General features: G+C 36.6%; 1 protein-coding gene across 1 annotated transcript; it reads right to left on the bottom strand.

Annotated features, from left to right (window-relative positions):
- Window positions 1–424: 424 nt before the first annotated feature.
- Window positions 425–19,796, bottom strand: LOC150092346 (protein stunted-like). Its single transcript, XM_090415071.1, has 3 exons — window positions 19,639–19,796; window positions 8,193–8,317; window positions 425–660 (listed from the first exon to the last, which is right to left on the bottom strand). The coding sequence occupies exons 1-3, from the start codon at window positions 19,665–19,667 to the stop codon at window positions 641–643; spliced, it is 174 nt and encodes a 57-aa protein (XP_090271197.1). The 5' UTR covers window positions 19,668–19,796; the 3' UTR covers window positions 425–640.
- Between the last annotated feature and the right edge of the window lie 4,383 nt (window positions 19,797–24,179).

A 24,179-nucleotide genomic window follows, 5' to 3' on the forward strand; every position in this document is an offset into this window, starting at 1 on the left:
TTTCAGCCTGAATATTACAGGCTATCATCAGGGGCGACAATAGTTAATAACAAAGAACACGAATAATGGATTGATCGAAAAAGTAAGAGCTGCATGATGTATGATGTTATACAAAAAACAACAAAATGGTATAACTGAGAAAATACAATATTGATAATTCGGTAGCTATAAAAAAAATTAAAATAAAAAAATAGATATTTCCTCAGTTATACCATTGCACAAGAACGAAAGTAAAAATTACTCCCCCCCCCCACATACGCACAGAAATTTATACTTCTAGCAGAAAGTAGAAAATTAATGTGCCATAAACTTACTGTGTGAAGATTTCACTGTGCATGCATACACAAGATCAGTGTAAAAACACCATATTGCAATCAGAAACATCACACATACATAGAGAAATTAAAAAAAAACACGGCCTTGATTCATTTTTTGCTGTTTAATTTCTATATCATTGCTAAAATAATTTTCTTTACATAAGTACAATTAGGTTGCAGAAAGAATGTTTATTGCATGATGATATGCACTGTTATAATAAACAACTCATCTGATTTAACTACAAATCATGTGGCATTTACAATTCATTTTTTATGAATTATATTTTATTGACATCTACAAAATTACCATTTTCCATCTTCATTTAGGAACTTCCTTCTGCTCCTAAGATAAAAATAAAAAATTAATTAAAATGAGCAAAAAAGAAAAAAAAAGTAGATGATGAAAAACAATTTTTTTTTAATTTACTGCATTAAAATATTATATAGTCTGTTATTATTCTTCAACAGAAAAATACTTTGATCTAGTTTTGAAATCCCTGCCATAAACACAAGAACAGCAATTAATACAAAAGGGGATGAATATTGCTAATGAGAGTAGAAGTTGGGCAGGAAAGAGTAAAAGGTCATGAAAGTGTACGTGGTTATCCGATGTGAGATGAAGTCAGTTGCAATTACAGATCTGGAGAGCAGGTTGTTCATCTCAGTATGGACATGGTCCCACAAGTAGTAGTAGAAAAACAAAATAGAAACAAAACATAAAGAGACAAGATAAACCAGCAAATTATAGTTAATACAGATATATTGGGAGCAGTGGATAATATTCTGGACAATGCTGGTTCAAGCTCAAACTCAAGAACAGTTCAGGAATATACTCTATGGGAAACAGCAGGACCTTATTAAGTCCTGCTGTTTTCCATAAAAACTTTGTATATTATTATATATATTGTTTTCCCTAGTAATTTACTCTGTAAAATAAAGTGACAGTCAAGTTGGATAAGGGAAATGGTTACACCACAATATACTGCTGAAATGTGCTAAACGAGGCATTTACCACCACACTGAAAACTTTAAGTAAATTGGGATGGATATGAAACTGGCAATATAGAGGGTGACTGAGAGCAGCATATGGTGGGAGCAGAGCAGGAAAATACAGATTACCAATAGTATACCACACGACTGTGCATGATAATGATACAAGGGATGATTTCAAGAGGAATGTCCAGTTTGCTAACAATGCTAAGCTATGGAGGACAACAGTAAATAAAGTGATCACATTGCTAAATTCACTGCACTGAGCAATTACAAGCTACATATTATATTGATAAAGGGGAAAAAAAGAAGAATCCACAAATGCCTTTTATTCCCATATAGGGAGTAGTGAGGCTGTTCTAGCCCTAACTTTTATTTTTCTTTGCAGATTGAGAGGACAGTTCAATTTCCACCAATAGCCAATCAGGGATAGCAAGCCCAAGACTAATTACACACAGCATCCAGTGAAGAGAGGCAACAGGGGCCGTCATTTCAGTGTGGGTTCTATGGTCAATTTTCTTGAGTTTACATGTAGGAAAACCCAAGCTTCCAAGAGAAAAAATCTGTTTGTGTGTGTGTGTCAGAGACCAACTAACTCCAGAACTAGTTGGGAAAAAAAAAGGATGAGGCTAAGGGTTTGACAGTAACTAGGGGTAGAGAACTAAGGAAATACACTGACAATTATGAGGAAGTAACTGTCTTTTATACAGCCACATTGACTACTGCTGAGATTCAGTTGCTTAGATTTCATGGGATGATGACTATTCAGGGCAAGGAATCAGATACAGGTTACAAAGACAGTAATGGATTGTGGAAAGCTCACCATGAGGATAAATTAAAAGTTTGCAATTTGTAAAATTTGCTCGACAGGCAGAAAAGATTTCATAGACTAAAATTTTAAATACATAGCAGGAGAGAAGATAGATTCTTAGTGAGGTTGTGCACGCACTATTGGATAAATTAAAAGAAGTAACAGCATGAGCCACCCAGAGTTCTAAAACACTCCATGAAGGTCTCTAAATAATTATAAAGTATAATAATAATTACAGTACCAAGGTTTAATATTCCAATATTTCAATATCACAGAAATAGGAATGTTTTGTTTAGCCTTAAAGAAAAAGTAGGTTGGTCTGAATAATTTCAACCCAAATTCAAATAAGAGCTTAATGCTGTCTACTCCAATTATATATCAACATGTAATGGTGATATTCAGAAATCACAATTACATTTCATATGAACCTATAGCCTAAGCTTTTATTTGGTATCAGCGATTTCTTTGATTATGAACCAGTAAAAAAAAAAAAAAAAAAAAAAAAAAAAAAAAAAAAAAAAAAAAAAAATCACCAAATGTACTGGAGTTTAACTTGCTTGAGCACACTGTTAAATGAAAAAATCATGAACTGTTTGCCATGTTTAATACCAACAATGTGCCCAAGTTCAACAAAAATTATTATCTGAGGCCTCATTAAGAGAAGCTATAAATCACCAACAGGGTTTTAAGACACTCCATGAAGGAGTCTAAATAACTGTAAAGTACAGCATATACAGTACCAAAAAATATTATTTGGGACCTCAGGGAGTCAAGGACTCATCAAGAGAGGCTATAATAACCAGCTGTAATACCTTGCCTTAAATTCATTCACACAAGATGCACTCACTATCCCCAAAGGCAAGCTATTCCACTCACTCACTGCTCTGTGAGAGAAAAACCTAGCTTTTACCCCTTTGACTGCAAACAAACTTCCAACGTTAAATAACAAAAATAAAGAATGTAAAAATATATAAAGGATATATAAAATTAAAATGTGAATGCAGAAACTAGTCCTAATAACACTACATCCAAGTGCCTATAGAATGTCTTCTACAGGAGCTTTGAAATACTGACTTCAATACATCTTAAAAGTTTTAACCTTCCATGTTGCCTTTTTCACTATCATTTAAAATGTCATTGAAAGAAATGTCCCATGGTGTTTCTGATGCTTCTGGAACTTGAGCATGTGATGAAATGCAATACCCATGACTACTCTTGAATCTTTTAATTACTGTCCCATTCAGATTGAAAACCTTAAAAACTAATCATTCTTTAATTATTCATGCTGTCTCTCTCTCACTTTTCTCAAGGGTGTCTGCACACATGCTCAGCTGAATAACCACCAAATCAAATTTCTCTCTCTCTCTACTCTTCCAAACTCCAAATCTATTCAAGAGTAATATATCACTAATATAAGTTCTTTTGATCATGAAATATCCCCCATATGTCTATGTATTGCACAATCCATGCCTTAACTGCATCATAGCACTTCTCAATTTGACTTCTGTTGTGCTATAGCGACAACTCTGCTTCTTCTAGTTACTCTTATATCCTCTCTCATTCCATACTTGCTACCTTTCAAATCATTCATGCTTGCCTATCGACTCTTATTTTCCTTTTTGCATTCTCATGGCATAACTGAGTTCAGACAATGTAATCTACACAACCCTCTTTCATACTCTCTTTTCTACATAGACTATCACTTGGTCATTTGCTGGCTGCTTCTGCAGTTGCTTCCATTCTACATTTATCTTTTTCAGACTCAGCTCTCTTACTGATGGTTTCGCAATCTCTAAATAATGGTTTGGCTGCCAATGTTCTGTTATGCACACAGGTGGCTGAACTTATTTGCATCAATATACAACGAGCTTTACAAATACCTCTAACTAAAAATTATGCTTATTTGGTTTACAATTACCTTAAAAAATAGTTTTACTTAATTACAGTGTTTATTGAAGATTATTAAAAGGAGTGCATTAAAAAATTTTTTTAAAAAGGTAACACTATTTACACATTTATTTTTTAATTAGATGTGACATGGAGAAGTAGAATGAAGCTAATAGTGAATGGAAAATTTGCCTTGCATTATTATAATACAAGACAAACAGGGACCAATTATAGAAAATATTTTGTGTGTATAAATGCATAAGCCCTTATTCAATAAATGAAGTAAACAGAAAAGAGTGGAGGTCAACATACTTTAAAAATGCTAAGGTACTGAAGAAATACATACAGAAATCTTGAAATATATGTATTCAAAGTTCTTTAATGTTTTGACAGAAGAACAGTTCTATGAAATGATTCTGAGGACTTATACTAATGATATGACAAGACTGAAAGAAAAAAGTGGGAATATTTGGAGATGTTATTAAACCCTGTATATTTGAATATAAACCCTGGCATTAATCTGAATGTTTCCTTGCTATTGTAAAATAATCACAATTTATAATTATGAATCTTTTTATAATTGTTTCCCTATATTAGAAATTTTACTAGTTTCAGTTTCATAACCTTGTATGATCAGTATTTACAATATGTGTGATGAGAATTGATATGTCTAAAGAATTTTAAGTATTTGAGAATATTGTATTTACCAGATATCAGATGGTTGTAATCATTTCAGTGTTCTTTATTATAATTCACAATTGTTAAGTGTTGTGATATCTATCATTCATCATAAAAACATTCGCTTTTCACTAACAAAAAATAAATGTCAGGCATTACCTACTTCTCACTTGACACTTAGTTCGAACAAGTGCACATGCTCACCGAGAAGGTTAATGGGTGACTGAAAGCTGACAGAGAGAGTGTTCAATACCAGGGTAACAGAAGAAACAAGATGAGCGAGAATGAAGACTAGAGAATTTAATTTTAGGAAGTGTTAAAGAAAACTTGATAGTTGGAATATATTAATAGAAGATTCTGAAAAGGGAATCTTAGCAAGGTGAATCCTTAGACTGGAAAAGTGAGGCTGTCAATAAGTGAATAGTAACTAAAAGGAGATGTCCTATTTCAACATTCGAAGAAATGCAAAATGGAAAGTTTCAGCTTCTGTCTCAAGGATACCGGTGATGTTATTTTATTGGAACAAGTGATGTAATTAGAAAAATCGGAAACTGTAAAGTGGCTTTAATGAATAGCTCTACTCTGATATACTTTTGTTTATAAAGTGATAAAAGAAATTCTCCCAACATCTCTGGTAAAGAATTTATAATTTGTGCTTCTTGTAATAAACTTGCCTAAGATAAGAATATTTATACTCCAGTGAAACAGTGAGAATGAATGAAAATACATGCTAAAATAGGAAACACTACAGAGAACTATAGAATCGCACGTTATGCCACAGTTGATAACTTTTTTATTATGTAAATATTTTGTCTTATGTATCATAAGATATCATCAGTACAATTATCAGACAATAGGAATTTAATTCAAAAAACAGCAGCATGCATGCTTAAATTGGAATCCTATGTATACAGTCATATGTTCATGGATTAAACCTAACGGGCTGAAATTAAAAGTAAATTAAAATATAACAGATAAATTTAATACAATTGATGATAACAATTTCCCAAACTTTTGGAACAGCAAGACAGTTATTGCAATTAAGATTAGGTCTGTGAAGTAAGGCTTCGACACTTTCTTTATATAAAGATTCATGTTTATATATGATTAATGTAGCAGCTCATTTTGCCATTGGATCCTGTGGTTAGCATTTTCAATTCGACATTGTGTAAGGCCAGATTTGTGAAGTTTGATAAGCCAGATGTGGTCTTGATGTTCAGAAATACTTATTTAGAGATCTTCCTGTTTGTCCACAGTAAAACAAGTTACATGAACATGGTACTTCCTATATGCCAGGTAGCATCATTGGTGAGAGTGTTTTGTAGAAGGTAGCAAATTGTGAATTTGGTTGATGGGTTTATAGGTAGCAATGAGTTATATATTTTAATAATTTTTGCCACACATTCAGAGATGCCTTTGATATATGGTATAGGAGTCGTGTGGGCTTCTTGTCTGCATTGATATGTAAGAGAGTGGTTAATTATTTTTTGGGTTATTATTGGATTATATCCATTTAGAAAGGCTGTTTCCTTGATAATTTCCAATTCTTGTTTTAGAGATTCTTCAGAAGAACAAATCTTGTGTATTCTGGATACTAAAAATTTTATTATGCCACATTTTTGAGATGGATGGTAAGCTGATATATTGTCGATATAATGACCAGAAAAAAACTGGTTTTCAGTGGACAGAAGTGGAAATAGATCCATCTTGTTTAAGCTGGATGTATACATAAGACAAAATATTTACATAATAAAAAAAAGTTATTAACTGTGCCATACATGTGATTCTATAGTCATAGAGATACTCCACAGGTTTCACTAAATAAGAAAAAAAAACAACAGGAACGTTACGTTTCGTATTTTGGAAATAGGCCTGATAAAGAACTGACTAATGAACATATATTGTTCTGTAGGAATTTGTGAAAAAGAATGTTCAGTCTAGTAGATTAATGTACATGTAAAATAAACTATTAATAGAATGAGTCAGAGAGAATGAATTTATTCTTTAAAGATAAAGGAGATCTCAAAGTATAGTTTTATTAAGAAGGCCTTGGATCCAAATGGTTTTAGTTTTTATGGATATTAATTTAATTATATTAACCATGTACATAGTTTTTAGTTTCATTAAATATATATATATATATATATATATATAATTTGGTCTCAAGGCATTTTCCTGGATTCTAAGTCATTGCACCAACTGAATTGAACTCTTCTATATTTACTTCTTAACACTCGTGTAAATACAGTTGCTTTACAGAGAGATATAAACACTATGATCAGCAAATATGCAAACAACAACATACCATTCTGCACACCAATGGAATAGAGACTTGCAAACAATTTGAATTATTAGAATCCTGTACTGTTGGCATAATAATTTTTCTTGTAAGTTTGCTTCTTGATATTTTTTTACTCCTAAAAAAGTCCTATGTAATTAGGACAAAACTAGTATCATTTTTATTAAATAAATAATCTGTTTACTAGTTGTAATCATATGAACATTTCATATCACAGAGCGAGAGAGAGATAACAGCTTTCCCTACCATTTGATGGTCTGATTAAGAATATCTCAGAATATAGATCTGAGAGCTGGGTTAGAAATAAACTTGATCCAAGATTGGAGACAACAGATACAAGTTACGAGAAAAGTAAGAAAGTGATCTAATTGGAGCTAATCTCAAGTAGTATGTAACATAAACAGAATGGGAGAGGAAAGATTACGAAACCAAAGGCCAGAATGGCAAGAAAAAGACCCATAGGAAGACCAAGGGGAATTGATAGAGTACAATGTGCCTTAGAAACAGAAATATAAGATATAATATTGATGTCCAAACAGATAATAGATTAATTTGGAGGAAAATTATCTATAGGAAGCTAATAATGCTACCTTTTTCATTTAGTACTATTATAATGTCCTGCACACCCCCCCCTTGAGGTACAAATCAGTAATTTGATGATGTTATCTAAGGATGTACAGGCACACTTCAGAGAACCGAGTCTGGCAATGTGCCAAGAATAGTCGATTCATGCTGAAGGAGAGAAAGAAATAAAGGATGTATATTCGAATTGGTCACTAACATGCTAAATCACGTGATTTAAACATAACTGTTGTACAAGCAAAATAGTTATCACTTTAAGAACTAGAATTTTAATAAAAGGAAAGCTAATTTTCTGACGTATAATAATAAATACTCATCCCATGAAATGCATTGATTACCCTAATATCAATGGATTCTCCATCTTTTAACATGCACAGAAGTGCCTAAGGGTCTCGAATCTGTGGGTATACAATATGTATGGAATACAGTGGATTATTGCTCCATCTTCAATAATTTATTCAAAATTTGAAATTGTTTATATTTACAGTTGAGTTTATGTTGTTCTTCTTCTTAAGTGTCTTTTATATTTAATAAAAAATAAAAAAAAAAAAAAAAAAAATTTGTATTTATAGTAAAATAATGTTCATATCTGCTATAGATTTTGCATTAAAAAATATAATTAACTCACTTTGTGGTTTACCATCTTTCCAAATAGTCTGCTTAACATTTGAAACTGTTAACCTTTCCTGACGAAATTCAGGTTTCAGAGCTCTTCGTACAAGTTTTGCAGCAATAGCTGAAAATTGCACATAACTATAAAAGAAACAAACATAAAATGCCTAAGAACACAAAGAATGCAATAATGCCTCATACACAAGAATGTTAGGTTACCAGAATTCCAGTTTTAATACCTGACTAGACTAGCACTTCCTTGCTTGGCTGTGCACATGTTATTACTCATGTTTATTATCAAAAATATATCTATTTTTTTTAATTAACATTTATCCAACTACAAAGAATCTTATTTAATAACAATGCAGAAGATCCTCATGCACACTAAGAGCAAGAAAAAATATACATTCACATACATAATGAACAACATTTTTTAGGATAAATCTTAAATTGAAATGTCAAAATTCATTCTTATGGTATCAACTGATGCAAGAGGATATAATGAGTAACAGTACTTCATTTAAAAATAGACATTTCTGTAAAAACAACATATTTTAAGTAGGATCATAAAGGAATTCTGTAATATTATTATTATTATGACATGAGCAACTCCATGGAGTCCTTAGACTCATCAAGGAAGACCCTAAACATTGTCAAGCACTATCCAATATTCAAGCAGTATCTATCATACCATGCTTTGAACTCATTCACAGTCATCGCACCTAGAACAGGTGATGGCAACCTATTTCACTCATTCACCACTTTCTGAGCAAAAAATCTAGTACTGACCCCTGCTAACTACACTCACACAGTTTCCAAGGACTGCCCCTAGTTCTCCCACCACCACCAGACCTGTTCTGAAAAATTTCTTCCATATTAATCTTGCAAAAATCCTTCAGTAATTTGTATCTCAAATCAGTCCTTTTGTGCTTAAAGAATTTCTGTAACCCACAAATCTTCAGTCTATCCTCATAAGGTTCATTTCATACACTAGCTACCGTTTCAGTCAGTAACTTCTGGATCCTCTCTACTAGCAAAAACCCTAGGTGACCAACTAGATCAGTGTGCACAGAAGTCAAGATGGAGTCTTATCAAGGTTCTATAAAGAGATGTAATACAGTCTCTGTTCATCGAGGTATTCTTCAGTAAACAAGTAATCGATTCATCTGTTTTAGCCATTTTTTTGCAATATGCCCTCAAAACTTTGAACTCCATTTCCAGTAACTCCTAAATCCCAGATTTTATTAATTTCTTGGAGTAGAGTTCCATCAATACAGCTGGTAATCTTCTCACCCCAAAATGCACAACCTTACACTTTGCCACATTAAACTGACATCCATTCTCCTTTGCCATACTGCCAGTCTATCCAAATCATCTTGCAAAATTTTAACATCTTTATTAACTATTGCTCTACCCAATTTTGCATAATCAGCAAACAAATGAATAGTTCCTCTCAGATCCTTTTCTATATTGTTAATGTAGAAATCAAATAGTACTAGCCCAAGAACAGAGCCCTGTGGCATCCCACTAGTCATCACAGGCCTTCTACTGGATTCTACTCCTGAATATACTAGTCTGGTATTTCTCCATCAATCACCTTATTATCCACTTCAACTTCATATCCATCCCTAAGTGATGCAATTCATTAATTAGAATTCCATGCAGTATCCTGCTAAAGATTTGCAAAGTCCAGCAGTATCTGTAAACCTATTACTTTTATCCAACTCAGCTGTCAGTGTATTGAGGCATTAAAAAAATCATGCTGTTCCCCATTTCTGTGCATTCCTGTATTTTGCTCTTCACCTATTTCTCCAATACTTTGACTATGACTCCTGATATGCTGATCAGTGAGTGATTTGCTACATCTGGGAGAGTGGTTAGCATACCCGCTTTCCAACCAACAGTCAAAGGTTCAAATCCTGCTGCGGGCATGGATGTTTGTGATTGTCTTACCTTATGTACTATAATCTTTGATATGGCACAGCATGACCTTTGTTTCCTTGCACCATTAAAATCATAAATCATCACCATCAGTCTTGGAGCTTCCTTTATGCAATGGAACTATTTTCTCTTTTTCCATTCCCTTGGGACTGACTTAGAGCTGAGACAGATTAAACAATCTGGCCAAAGGCACTGCCAATTCCCTAGCACCTTCTTGTAAAATCCGAACTGGTATATCATCTAATCCCATAGCTATATTCACATCAAGGTTCTATAACATGCTATGCATTTCCAGTTCATTTACCTCAGTTTCCATGCAAGCCTTTGCCTCTCTTCTTACTGCAACATCCCCACCTTGACGATAAACTCTTGCAAAGTGTTCACTTAGTAATTCTATTATTTCATCTGATTCAGTTATCTATCTACCAGTAGCATTCATTAAAATCATTCTGCCATAAAAATGCTTCCTTTTACTTGCAACATACTGAAAACCCTTTGGCCTATACTGCTAAATTTCCATTCATACTCTGCTTTTGCCTTTCTTATCCTTCTGGCCTGTATTTTGTACTGCTCATATGCCTGCTGGTAAACCTTTCTCCTTAAATTCCCTCCACAAATTTTTCTTTTTTTGTAGCTCCTACTTAACGACGATATTCATCAATTTAACTCCTGATTTATTCTTCTGACTATGTATGCAGTCTGCTATTACTTTCCTCAAATACTCCTTTATCACTTTGTGTACTGTCAACAACCAGTTGTCAATTTCACACGTCATGACACTGATCCAAGCAATCTCCTAAGTTTGTCATATTTACCAGTCCTGTAATTCCATGTATACCCCTCTTAAATGAAAATTCTTCACGTTTAACCAACTCCCAGGTCAAGACCATATGATTACTCTCAACAACTGGTGGCAATGTGGTCGTATTGGTTATAGACAAATACTTTGATGCAATTACTAGATCCAGCACTCAAACCCCTAGTATGTTCCATTGATAATGCTACCGCGGGTAATAAGTCCTTAATTCCTGAAACTGCATAAATTACATTTCCTTTTTCCCATATGTCCTTTCCTCTTTCCAATCTATATTCCCATAGTTGAAGTTCCCTATAATTATCTGCCCTCCCAGGGATGCAATTACACTCCCCCCCAAGGTGGAAGAGGGCTCCAGAAACCCCCCTCCCTCATTGTTTGGGCCCTTAAATGGGCATAATTTTAGAGACCTCCCAGCTAGAGCCTCGTGCAAAAGTACTGCCCTGTGCCCTCTCTCCACTCATTGAGCTATTTGCAGATTCACAGTATCCCTATCATCCTCTGGTCTATAGAATATGCAGCTAATTGTATATTTTGTTCTGCTGGTCACTATCTCACACCAGATGGCCTCAAATGTGTTATTTTCACTAGCCTGCAGTTGAACTCCTCTCTTTGATTGCATTTCATCAGCTTTAACCAATACTCCTCCTCCACATTCTTTTCTCTATCTTCCTTGAAAAAACTATACCTTTCACATACTATCCCACAAATTATATCTTCTGTCAGCCACATGTCACTAATGCCAATAACCTTTGACCTGGATGAACTAACCAATGCCAAAAACTCCTCCCTTTAGTGTACATTAACTGCAAGGCCCCACCACTGTGCTTAACTCTATACCAACTATCCCATTCTGGTTTGTTACCACTAGCACTAATTTAGGCATTTTCTGCACATTCTTAATTGCCTTAATTGGTATCTGTGTACCCACTAAACAGATACTCCCTCCTCTGCAAAATCTCTACATTCCTGGTTCCCCGTTTCACTTCGTTCAACAATATTTTTTCCAGACTCTGAACACCAAATCTGTGTAGATGCAAACTATCCTCCTTGTGTAAGTCCTTTCATCCATCAAACTCACTCCAAACATCATATCATTCCTCTTGCATAACTTAGACATACTCATTCACTATTATGGCCTTCCTTTTCAGTTCAACTCTATTATACCATAGCAACAGACTCACTATCTTAACTCTCTCACTCTTTTCCTTTGCTACTTTGGGTAATTCTTTCATGTTCTCCCTCACACCATTACTTTTTCCTTTCAATATATACAAACACATTTTATAAATGGAGGAAGTGAAAATTTAAAAGCCGAAGCATGTTTTTTTTTTTTTTAGGATCCACATTTCTTGTTAATATGTTTTATTTTTGGAATTATATCATTCTGACAGTTAAAGGGCAATAGAAGGATAAGAGAATGAGGAATAAGATGCTTTACTTCATCTCCAGTTTGAATATCAATTTTAGCAACTTATAAAATTTTTTGGATGGACAATCATTTTCTGGTTTATATCATGAAGAGGTGTATCAGATTTCACACAATATCCCCCAACTAAGTTCCAATGAAGAACTTCATATTGGCCTGTTATTTAAATATCTCTGATTAGATCAACTCTTAGAAGTCAGTTCCCATTCACTTAAATTTTCCTCAGAAACTCATATGGTCTCCAGTCTTTATCCACTATTTTATTTCTAACATTTTTAAATGCATGTTAAAAGTGGTTTTCAATAAAGTATTGTATACAAGTAAGATTGTAATTTCCATATATACAGCTTCCCATATTCAAACAGCTTCAGACAATATCATCTTTACTATTAACGGTTTCAATATTTACTGATGACTTTAAATTTTTCAAGAAATGACAACGAATACTAAAATATTAATTAAAAAACTTTAATCAATACCTTCCTATATTTAGGCAATGTTACAATGCCACCTTCTGGGAACATAAAACTATGATACGTGCATGCAGGCACTAACAACGAGCAAATGAGGCTGAAGAAGGCAACTGGAGTTGGTCCTGGAGTCCGAAAAGTGCCCCCTAGTAGGCTAAATTGAGTTGTCTTGGCTGTTGAGCTGATTTACAAGTTTTTCTGTCTTTTCCCTGAAAGAAGCTCATCATACATTGAGCAAAATATATAGGAGTAATAAATTATATTTAGTTTTCTCTTACATGAGTGAAGCTATTATTCAAAAAATGCTAGAGAACTGCTAGGCAATACATTCATTTTGTGGGGGAAAGGTTGCAGTTAAAAGGACAAAAGTACTAGATGCTCCAGAACAGACAGCTCAACTGTAAAATGAATGTGGCAGTCTTATATGAGAAGTCCAAACAGAGATCTGGGCTGCTGCAGAAAAGTAGTTCAGCATTCTTTGGAATCCTCGTGAGTCAAGCGTGGTGGACGTGTGTAAGAAGAGCTCCGGATTGAGATAAGTATTCTTGGAATAATTAAGTATATATGAGAATTTGTTTGAGTAAGAGCTGCTGTAAAAGCTATGCACTACCAGTATTATTAGTGTGGGGGATTTTCATTTGCCTAAACTTAATTACGAATTCGTTATTATTAGACCTTAGAGTAGAAACCGGCAGAGGAAACATGGCAGCAGCTCCATGACTTTAATTTAGACTTTAGTCGTTTCGTTAAGTGTGAGGTGTGCCATATGTATTCTTTCGATTACATAAATGATTTGTGGATGTTTAGGGCAGTTGGAAGGAGGGTGTGACCTGACGAGGAATTGATGAATGCAAATATGAAATTAATGACAAAGTGTTAGTAGCGAGAATGTCACGTGGAAAATGAGTGCACGTTCGAAAGAGAAGGATGGTGTGAAAGAGAGACAAAAGAATGTTAAAAAATCAGTAAAAGAGAAAATGAGTGATTTAAAAACCGTAATGGATGTTAAAAAGCATGAAAGTGAGGCGAGTGGCGGAAGGAAACGAAATTGAGAGAACAAATGAAACTGGAAATGGCGTGACGTAGGAATCAAAAGTGGAAAAAATCGAAAGAATGAATGATAGAGAAAGTTGGACGCATGCTGGACCGAAAGTGCGGAAGCACAAAAGGATGAATGAGAGTGAAAGTAAGAAGAGGTGGTCGAGAGTTAGAAAATTAGAAAGATTGAATGATAGAGAGAATGTAATACGAGATTCGGAAGTTGAATTGGATTGGATGAGGAAAGAGATGAATGGATGCGGAATGAAATTAAGAAAATTCGGGTAAAAACTATTAAAACAAATCATGATGGCACAAAAGAGTTAATGAAAGATGAGCAAGTGGCGTTGTATGGCGACTCCATTACTAAAGGTGTGCTGGATGATAGGATGCAAAGGTATGTTTTTCAGGTAGTAATGTGAGTAGAGTGATTGAGGCATTGAATATGAGGAGGGAGCGAGCAAAGGAGTTGATAGTTTTAATCGGTACGAATGATTTGACAGAGGACAAAGAGCACATCGGAATGGATATCAGGAGGCTGCTTAGAAGGATAAAAGAGAATAGTGTGACAGGAAAGGTAGTCAGCGTGTTGCCTAGGTATGACTGTGGTGAGGTGAGGCAAGAGCAAGGATTATTTGAATGATATGCTGGCTGAAATGTGTGAGGAGGTGGGAGTACAGTTTGTTAATATGTGGAATGAGTTTGAAGGACAAAGTGAGCTGTATGGGAGCAATGGACTGCATTTGAGTGGTTATGGTGTGAGTCGCTTAGAGAGACTGCTGCTGGAAGGTAGAGAAGTGAGTAGAGTGAGAGAGAATGAATCAGTTCAAGCGGGAAGTGATGTGGAAGAGCAGGAGAGTAAGACAGGAGAGATTGAAGAGGTGGTTATGAATGAGGAAGTGAGTGGTATGAGTATAGAAAATGAGAGAATGGGTATGCAAGAGGAGCGGGAAAATGGGGAGGCTCAGGGTGGACAGGGGTACACAGCATAAGAAAGGTGGATGCTCCGAAAGGAGGCGAGAGCATGTGTAAACAGGAAAGGAATGGGATGACCTGGGATCAAGAGGAAACAGCGGGAATTGAAAAGGGTTTTAAAATGAATAAGCAGAAAAGGAAATGGCCCTAGTCGATCATGGAGAGATCACATTGAGTGAGTGGTATCAGTGGAACTAGCTGTAGATCCAGAAACGAGCTGTTGTGTTTGTATACAAATGCTAGAAGTATAAGAAACAAGGCAGATGAAATGGTTACATTAATCGTGTCTGTTCACCCAAAGATTGTTGGAATAAGTGAAACATGGTTGGGAGACCATGTCTCACTTATGGTTGGGAGAGGACGACATCCTGACAAGAATAGAGATGGAAGGGTATGATGTGTTTAGTGACGATAGAAGGGGTAAAAAGGGAGGGGGGGTACTATTGATGATAGAGAAAGAGTTATATCCATACAAAGTAGAGATGCAAGAGGGTAATAGTGCCAGTGGTTTTGAGGCAGTATGGTATGAGATAGAGGTGAATGGAATGAAATACTTGTGGATGGTGGTGATAATGAAATGTATAATCAAATTAGCCAAGCAAATAAGAAAAGGGCGATCATTATGGGTGATTTTAATTATGGCAATATAGACTGAAATGATGAGATAGCAACTGGAAGTAAAGAAAATGAGTTTCTTGAATTTTTGAGGGATAAGTACATCAGACAGTATGTAATAGAGGGCACACGAGGATTGAGGGTCTTGGATTTGGTCATCTCATCAGAGGATGTAATTATAAATGAGGTGCGAGGACCTCTGTGAGAAAAGGGTATATGTGGAACTACGGGGGGGGGGGGGTGATTATGAAGAGCTCAGGAGAGGGCTTGCAAGTGTAGCATGGATGAGAAGTTAGCTGGAAAAGAGATCAATGCAGCTCGGTTGATTTTCAAAAACTATCTAGTAGATGCATTGTCTAAATGTATTCCAAGGGTGAGAAGGTTAAATAAGGTAGATGTGAGATGAATGAATAAAGAGATTAAGCATGCGATACAAAGAAAGAGGGCATTGTGGAGGCAGCATAAGAGAAGTGGAAATAACGAATTCCATGAGGTCTACAAAGATCAGACAAGGAGGGTAGCTAAAGAAAGGTATGAAAACAGCAGTTAGCTAATGAAGCCAAAAAGAATCTTAAGGAGTTCTTTCGATACGTAGCCAGCAAAAAAAAAGAATGATTATGGAAGGATGACATTGATAGGAGAAAATGGTATAAAGACAGCTGTTGGGAATGTGTGGTGGAGATACTTAATGAGCATTCATGAAGGTCTTTCAATCTTGTGAATGTGACTTCATGGAGAGATTGAGAGCAGTTGATGATGGGGAGGAGAGACTAACTGTAAGTGAGCAAGATGTGTATGGGGAGTTGAGTAAACTAGATGTTAATAAGGCTCTGGGACTTGATAATATATCACCATGTATTCTGAAGGAATGTGCCAGGGAGTTGACAACAGCCTTGACATTTTTTTTAATACAAGTCTTGCACTCGGTCAAGTTCCTAAGGAGTGGAAGGAGGGCAAGATTGTGCCACTTCATAAAGGAGGTGATTGAACTCAATCATCAAACTATAGGCCTATCTGTGTGTCGAGTGTTGTAGTTAAATTGTTGGAGAAGCTTGTGAGAACTAGGATCCAGAGATGGGTTGACAACAATGGTATTATCTTTGATGGACAGCATAGATTTGCTAAAGGGAGGTCATGTTTTAGTAATCTACTTACTTATTACAATAAAGTGACCGCTTTCTTGGACAGAGGAGAAGGATACACAGTAATATACTTAGATTTCGTAAAGGCTTTTGATAGAGTACCTCATGATAAATTGATAGTCAAACTAGAGCAGATGGGGTTGATATTAGATTAGTGCATTGGATTGGAGACTGGCTATCTGGTAGGTATCAACAAGTTGTGTATGGGGGAACGATATCCAAGAAAAGGAAGGTTGCTAGTGGACTGCCAGAAGGATCTGTTTTAGGGCCATTACTGTTTAACTTATATATTAATGTTATTAGTGAAGATTTGGATGGAGATATTCAGTTGTTTGCTGACGATGCAAAGTTGGGACGAACCATGAAGAGTAGTGAAGATGTTGTGGCCTTGCAAGAAGATTTAAATAAATTGAGTAATTGGGCAAGCAAATGGGGATGGAGTTCAATGTTGCAAAATGTAAGGTTTTAAAATTTGGAAAACAAAGATGGGATGTAGAATTTATGCTTGGTGAGAATATATTGTTGGAGGTGGAAGAAATAAATCTTGGGATGATAGTGGATAAGGATCTAAAATTTAGGGGACACATAGCCAAAATTGTGAAGACAACACAAAGGCTTCTGGGAATGATGCGGTGGACACTGATGTGTAGAAGTAGGGAGATTCTTGTTCCGTTGTATAAGGCTTTGATTAGGCCACACATGGAGTATTGTGCTCAGATTTGGTCACCTGGTTTTCATGTGAAAACCAGGCGACCAAATCTGGATGAAGATATGTTGGAAATGGTCCAAAGGCGACTGACTAAGGTAGTTTCAAAACTCTGGAATGTCGAGTATGAGAAAAAGATTGAGAAGATGTAATTTGAAGAATCTGGTGGACAGGAGGAAGAGGGAGAGACCTACAAGTTGGTAAGGAGTTGTTATAGGATTAATGCTGGAGAAGTCTAACAGAAAATAGTGGAAGATCAGGGGAGAACCAGAGGTCATCCCTGGAAACTGTATAAAGAGGGTGTGAGTAAGGGAGTGAGAAGCAGGTTTTTTTCATGCAGAGTTGTAAATGATTGGAATGCCTAGCCTGAGAGTGTGGTGTCCGCAAGGAGTTTGAATGTGTTCAAGGCTGTGTGTGTGATAAAGGGACCTCCTAGTTGAGTCTTTGACTCCATGAGGTCTTGGGGTAATAATATGTCCAATACAACACCATATGCTTTAAAGCTTACCTACAAAAGAGATGCATTTTTATTGTTTTATTCTACTCCTAATTAATCCAATACTAAACTGAATAATTGCTGTAATAAATTTAGCATAAAAATATGCAATAAAAAAATAAAATAAAACTATGAAAATACAGTTTTCCAGAAATTTTACAATCCCTGAATATAAAACCAATTAATTACTACATAAGACAGTATAAACAAAAACGGATAGAACATTTAAACTGAATGGACAACAGCACACTACCAAAAATATTATACAGATATAAAATAAGTGGAAAAAGAAAAATCGGAAGACCAAGAAAGAAATAGCATGAGACCGGAACAGGCCAACTGGCCTAAAATCCATGATAGGAAGAAGAGGATGAAAATACTGTAGTTAGGAACAATGAAAACATCACCTACATCTTGAATCGGAGAACTGTAGAACAAGCAACTGTTTAAGCAGAATTTTTAGTGAAGATGACAAATTAGACATGACAATAAACAAAAGAATATGAAAAACTGGTATGGTGGGAAGTCAAGTGAATAAACTTAGATGAAATAAAATAAATTATTCAAAACGCTATACTAGCTATAAACAAGATAGTTTAATCCAATTTAAATACATCGATCTAAGAGATAGGTTAGAAATAAAGCAGTTGATGAAAGGTCTAGAGATCACAGTCATAATTTCTTGGGAAATTGATAGTGTTGATAACATTAATGACAAATCATTTTAAAAACAAAGGATCTTGGTAATGTAAGAATCAGGAATGGGTGAGTAGAGGCAATCTCAGGTGATAGTCACTTAAATAGAATGAGCGAGTGAAAATTAGCAAAGCAGGAGTCTGAGGGCAGGATAGCAAGAACATGACCCAGAAGAAAAGAAAAATATAGGTGGTTGGAAATTAGAAAACTGAATATAAAAAGATCTCAAATGTTGGAGTCCTGACAGATAACAGACTAATTTGGAGAAAAACTGTTGACAGGAATTTAGTAATAATGTAAACATTTCATGTGGTACTATCCTGCACACCCTTTGAGAGTACTTACAAAAATTTGATTATGCATTTTATTTAAATATGTATTCATTTCAGTTGTAAAAATGGTATCTTTTATCTTTCTTCCTAATGAAGAAAGGATTACTTGGTTATTGAGGAACACACTAACATCCAGAGATAATTTGGTTATTATTCCTCTTTATAAATAGTTGATTCTTCCACATTTGGATTACTGTGCTCAAGTCTGGTCACCTGGATCCCTTGGAGATGAGGAGGTTGTGGAGAGGGTTCAGAGGAGAGTGACTAAGTTGGTGAGTGATGTAAAAATTGCTCCCTACATTGATAGATTGAGAGCTTGTGGATTGCAGAGGTTGGTGGATAGGCAGAGAAGAGGGGGATATGATAGAAACATTTAAGTTACTAAAAGGTTTTATAAGACTGATGCAGGGGAAATGTTTCAGCTGTGTGATAGTGATGGAAGAACATGAGGTCATCCCTGGAAATTATGGAAAATGTAGTTAACAAGGGTGTGAGAACGAGGTTTTTCTCCTGGAGGGTGGTGAATGAGTGGAATACCCAGTTGTGAGTACTTCTTCTGTAAATGAATTCAAGAAGAGATATGATAAATATTGTTTTGATAGTTTGGGTCACCCGCGATGAGTCTACTGACTCCATGGAGATACCCGTAATAATAATAATCGCTATCGAATTCAACTTTAACTGAGAGATGCTCGAATAACACTACACACTTATGATGGGAAAAAAAAAAAAATACCAGCATGATAAAACACATAATTTCATTTTAAAAATTATTTGAAAATAAAATAAAACTACCTGAAATACTTACGTAATACCAGCTTGCCTCCAGTAAGTCATACCTCTCTTTTTTCGGATAACGACCTCAAATTTTAATAATGCCCTTTCATAAAATCCCAACCCAGTCAAAAGCAAGTCTTAGTGCAAATAGGATATTCGCTAAGCGCTCGTCCTGCCACCAAGTAGTACAGAACTTCACATTGTTAATTTAGCTTTTTCTGGTGATGTGACTTGTGACTTAAACTGGTGTGATGGAGATCCAAGCCCTTGGCTTTTACTCCCTTTGTCTTGTATGTGTGTGTCTCTTGAGGGAGGGGGGGGTAGTTATTGAGCAAGTGCTCGCCCTATTCGGGCTGTGTGGTTTATGGTTAGCTTTGGAATAGCAGGATTGTTTTGGGGCGTTTGTGTTTCATTTTATCCTGTTCATTATAATCTGTCGCTGTCCTTATTAGTTGGTTTGGGTGGGTGGCTGCTTGTGTGAAGTAATTTGTGGCTGTTTGTTGGAGGTATTTGAGAATTGTCGGTGTATTTGCTTCTCGATGGAGCTGTGTGTTTCGTATGAACCATGGGGCGTTAAATGACATTCTTAAACATTTGTTTTGTATTGTTTGGAGTTTTTTGATGTTGTAAGGTGCTGTGTGACTCCACGCGGGTGATCCGTATGTTATTATGGGTCTTATGATTGATTTGTAGATGAGTAGTTTGTTGTCTATGCTTAAGCAGCTGCGTCTGTTGGTTAGTGGGTATGTTTGGGCTATGACTGTGTTTGCTTTGGCGCATGTGTGTGCAATGTGGGTATTGAAGTGTAGTTTTTTGTCAAGTTGTATTCCTAGGTATTTCGTTGTTGTTACCCATGGGATTATTTTGTTGAATATGTGTACTGCGTTGTGGGGGGATTTTTTCCTCCTTGTGAACAGTATTGCTGCGCTTTTATCTCCGTTTACGTCGACCCTCCAGTTTTTGAACCAGAGTTCGAGTTCATTTGCTGCGGTTTGTAGTCGTTTTGTTATCAGTTTTGGGCATAGTGATCTGGTTAAAATGGCTGTGTCGTCTGCGTAGTAGGCAGAAATCGTTGTTTTGTTCTGTGGGATATCAGCCATGTAGATGGCAAATAATAGGGGGGAAAGTAGTGAGCCTTGTGGAACTCCCGCTGTGACTTTGCGTTCAGTGGATCTTATTCCTTGTATTTTCACTCGGAATTTTCTGTTTTTCAAGTATGAGCTGATCAGGAGGACTAGGTGTATTGGTACTTTTGCTGTTATTAGTTTATGTAGGAGACCGATGTGCCATACTTTGTCGAAAGCTTTGGCTATGTCGAGGAAAATGGCACCGGTTTGTTGTTTCCAATTGAAACCCTGTGTGATGTATTCTGTGATTCTTTGTACCTGTTGTACCGTGTTGTGGTGTGGTTTGAACCCGAATTGTTCGTTTGGGATGATGTTGTTTTTGGTGGCTATTTCTTGTAGTCTGGTCAGGATTACTTTTTCGGATATTTTTCCGAGACAGGAGAGGAGACTGATGGGTCTGTAATTTTGTGGGAATTTCGGGTCTTTTCCAGTTTTGGGGATCAGGATTATGTCTGCAGTCTTCCAGCAGTTTGGGAAATAGCTAAGCCTGAGCATCGCGTTTGTGATGGCAACTATGTGCATGAGTGCTTTGTGTGGTAGGTGTTTGATTAATTTGTTCGTGATTTTGTCTGGACCCGGCGCTTTTTTATTTTTAAGGTGTTTGATTATTTCGCGTATTTCTTTTGGGGATGTTGGGCCGATATTCGGTTGCTGGTTGTGGTGCCTTAGTACATGTCTTGTCTGTCGGTGTATTTTTGTGATAAATGTTAGGTCTACGTTCTTGTAGTTGGGGCTGAATTGTAGTTCTAGGCTGTCCGCGAAAGCCTCCGCTTTTTCGTCATCGCGGTAGACCGTCCCGCGTTCCCCATGAATTGGTGGTACGTAGCTTGACGTGTTGCGAAGGCTTTTGAGGAGTTTCCATAGTGCTTGGTCATTTGGTTGTATAGATCGGAGTGTGTTTTCCCAGTGTTGGTTGCGGAAATCTCTGATTGCATAGCGGACTAGTTGAGTAGCTTTGTTGAGTTCATGCCGGTCTTGTGGCGCTAGTGTTTTGTGATATTGTCTGCGTATTTTATTTTTGTGCCGAATGAGTTTTCTGATGTCTTCTGGGAGTTGGTTTGGTTTCTTGTTGGACGTAATCGAGGTTACTGCTGCTAGGCTTAGCGTTATTTGTTTTTCTAGGTTGGAGACTGCAGTTTCGATATCTTGTTTCGTGGAGATGATAGGTATGGGTCCTATGGTGTCCTTGATTTTTGTGGGTAGTTGTGTCCAGTTTGTGGTGGTAGGGTTTGTAGTTGTTTCGTCCGGTGTAGCGCCCAGCTGGAGTAGGACTGGGTTATGGTCTGAGCTTAGATCGTTTATTGTTATTAGCTGGTATTGATGGTTCACGTTTCTCATGATAACTATGTCTAGTACGTCTGGTCGCCCTATCGTGCCGTAGTGTGTGGGTTCGATCGGTCCTGCGACTACAATGTTCCTGTTAGCGATGAAATTGTGTAGGATTTTGCCGCTTTTGTTTGTAATCCTGCTATTCCATGCTGGGTGTTTAGCGTTTAAGTCACCAGCCATTATTATGGTTTCATTATTGTCTAGTAGCTGTGACAGGTCTGTGGTAGATATGTGTTTGTTTGGAGAGTTGTATGTGGCATAAATTTTGAGGCTGTTTCTGTTGGCTAGGTGAACTTGTAGTCCTGTGACTTCTAGGGTTGTGAGCTGGGGGGGTTTTATTTCGTTAAATCTAAGTTGTTTCCTGATGAAGATAGCTGTTCCTCCACCTCTGGCTGTTGTTCTGTCGGTTCTGAATAGGTGGTAGTTTATTAGTTTTGGGTTGTCTGATGGGCGTAGGTGAGTTTCGTTTATTAGTATTATGTCTGTGTCTATGTGTTGTATGAATTCTCTTAGTTCGTGCATTTTGTTGAGTATGCCGTTTGCATTCCAATATATTATCTGTAGTGAATTGTTGGTGTTGGTTGTGTTATTCATGAGTGAGGGTAGAGAAGATTACTTGTGCGTTTTTCATGAAGTGTTTTGTTGATTCTTGGGTGGGGTTTGTCTTACTGAATGCCAGTAACATTTCGCCTAGGGCGGCTGTTATTTTGGCTGAGTTGGGTGGTTGGTTGTGGGTGGTGGGTTCTTGGTTTGTTCTTACTATGTCAGCATATGTTGTGTTTACTCGGGTAGTTGTGGGAGTTGCTGGTTTTGATGTGGGTGGCGTGTGTTTGTTTGTGTCTGTTGTGGAACTTGGATCTCTTGTTTTCCGTGTTGTCACTTCATTGGTTGGGTGTTTAGGGCATCCCTTATAGTTTGCAGGGTGCGGGCCGTCGCAGTTTGCACATTTTGCTGGAGTTGTACGGGGTTTAGTACAGGAAGCTGTGGGGTGTTTGGCTCCACACTTCAGGCATCTGAACTCTGCCTTGCATCGGCTCTGGGCGTGTCCGTACTTTTGGCATCGGTGGCACTGTCCGGTTGATGCCCTCCTTCGAAGTGGTTCCATTCTGATGATGAGGTCGCACACTGTTCTTATATTGTATATTTCATGTTTGTCTTTATCTATCTCGATTAGTATTAGCGGCATCGGGGTTTTGTCTCCTCTGTGCATTCTCGAGACTTTTATGGGTGCAAAGCCCTGTCTTGTGAGGTCTGCTTTTACTTCTTCTGTTGTTATTGATTCGACTACTCCCCTTATTACAACTTTCAAGTTTTTCTCGCTTTTTAATGCGAATGTATGGTAAGGGATCAGTGAGTCGTCTAGTTTTTTAGTGAGTTTTCTGAAATCTGTTACTGTTTCGGGTTGTATTCGTATTCCCTCCGCTGTATTTCTTGCTGTAGAGAACTTGATCTGGCTGTGTTTCATGATATTTGCTGTCTCCGTCCATTTTTCCTTCGATCGGAGAATAATTGGAGGGATGCGTTCTTTTATTGTGTTGCTTGATGCGTCCATTGGTGTTTCCTGTAATACTGTGTCTGTGACCTTTCGTCGTTTGTTTCTGTTGATTACTTCGAAATCTTCAGTTGTCTCTTCTGAGTTAGGGTAGTGTTCTTGTGGGGAGGGTTCTGGATGTTCAACTTCTAAGTCAGTGGGGCCATGAGGTTCTTCGTCGTTTGGTGCTGATTGTATGAGTGTTACAGTGCCCGGATATCTGGTTTCCAGTTCTGAACCTATCTTCCTGAAGAGTGTTATTAATTGTTCATAGCTAAAGTTTGTTAACGTTAGTTCCTCCATTTGAATCTGCCGGTATACTATTGTGAGTTGGTAGTGGATGGGTGATAGTAAATAGAAAATTTACTTACGGTGTCCGGATTCTCTTCCATGCACCTTCTTTAGTTGTTTCGTAAAGACGATCCTAATCCACTTGTAAATGCGAGTTAATTCACACACTCTGTATACTATATATCCTATCCTATTTATCCTATTTGACTATCGATCATTCAAATTTTTCAATGCTTCAAAACACTTTAAACTTCCGACCTTGAACTGCTAAACTGATCATCTCAATCCCATCGT

This window comes from Typopeltis vanoorti, chromosome 26 (genome assembly GCF_054136105.1).
Source record: "Typopeltis vanoorti isolate ZY-2024b chromosome 26, IOZ_Tvanoo_1.0, whole genome shotgun sequence".
Classification (NCBI taxonomy): Eukaryota; Metazoa; Arthropoda; class Arachnida; order Uropygi; family Thelyphonidae; genus Typopeltis; species Typopeltis vanoorti.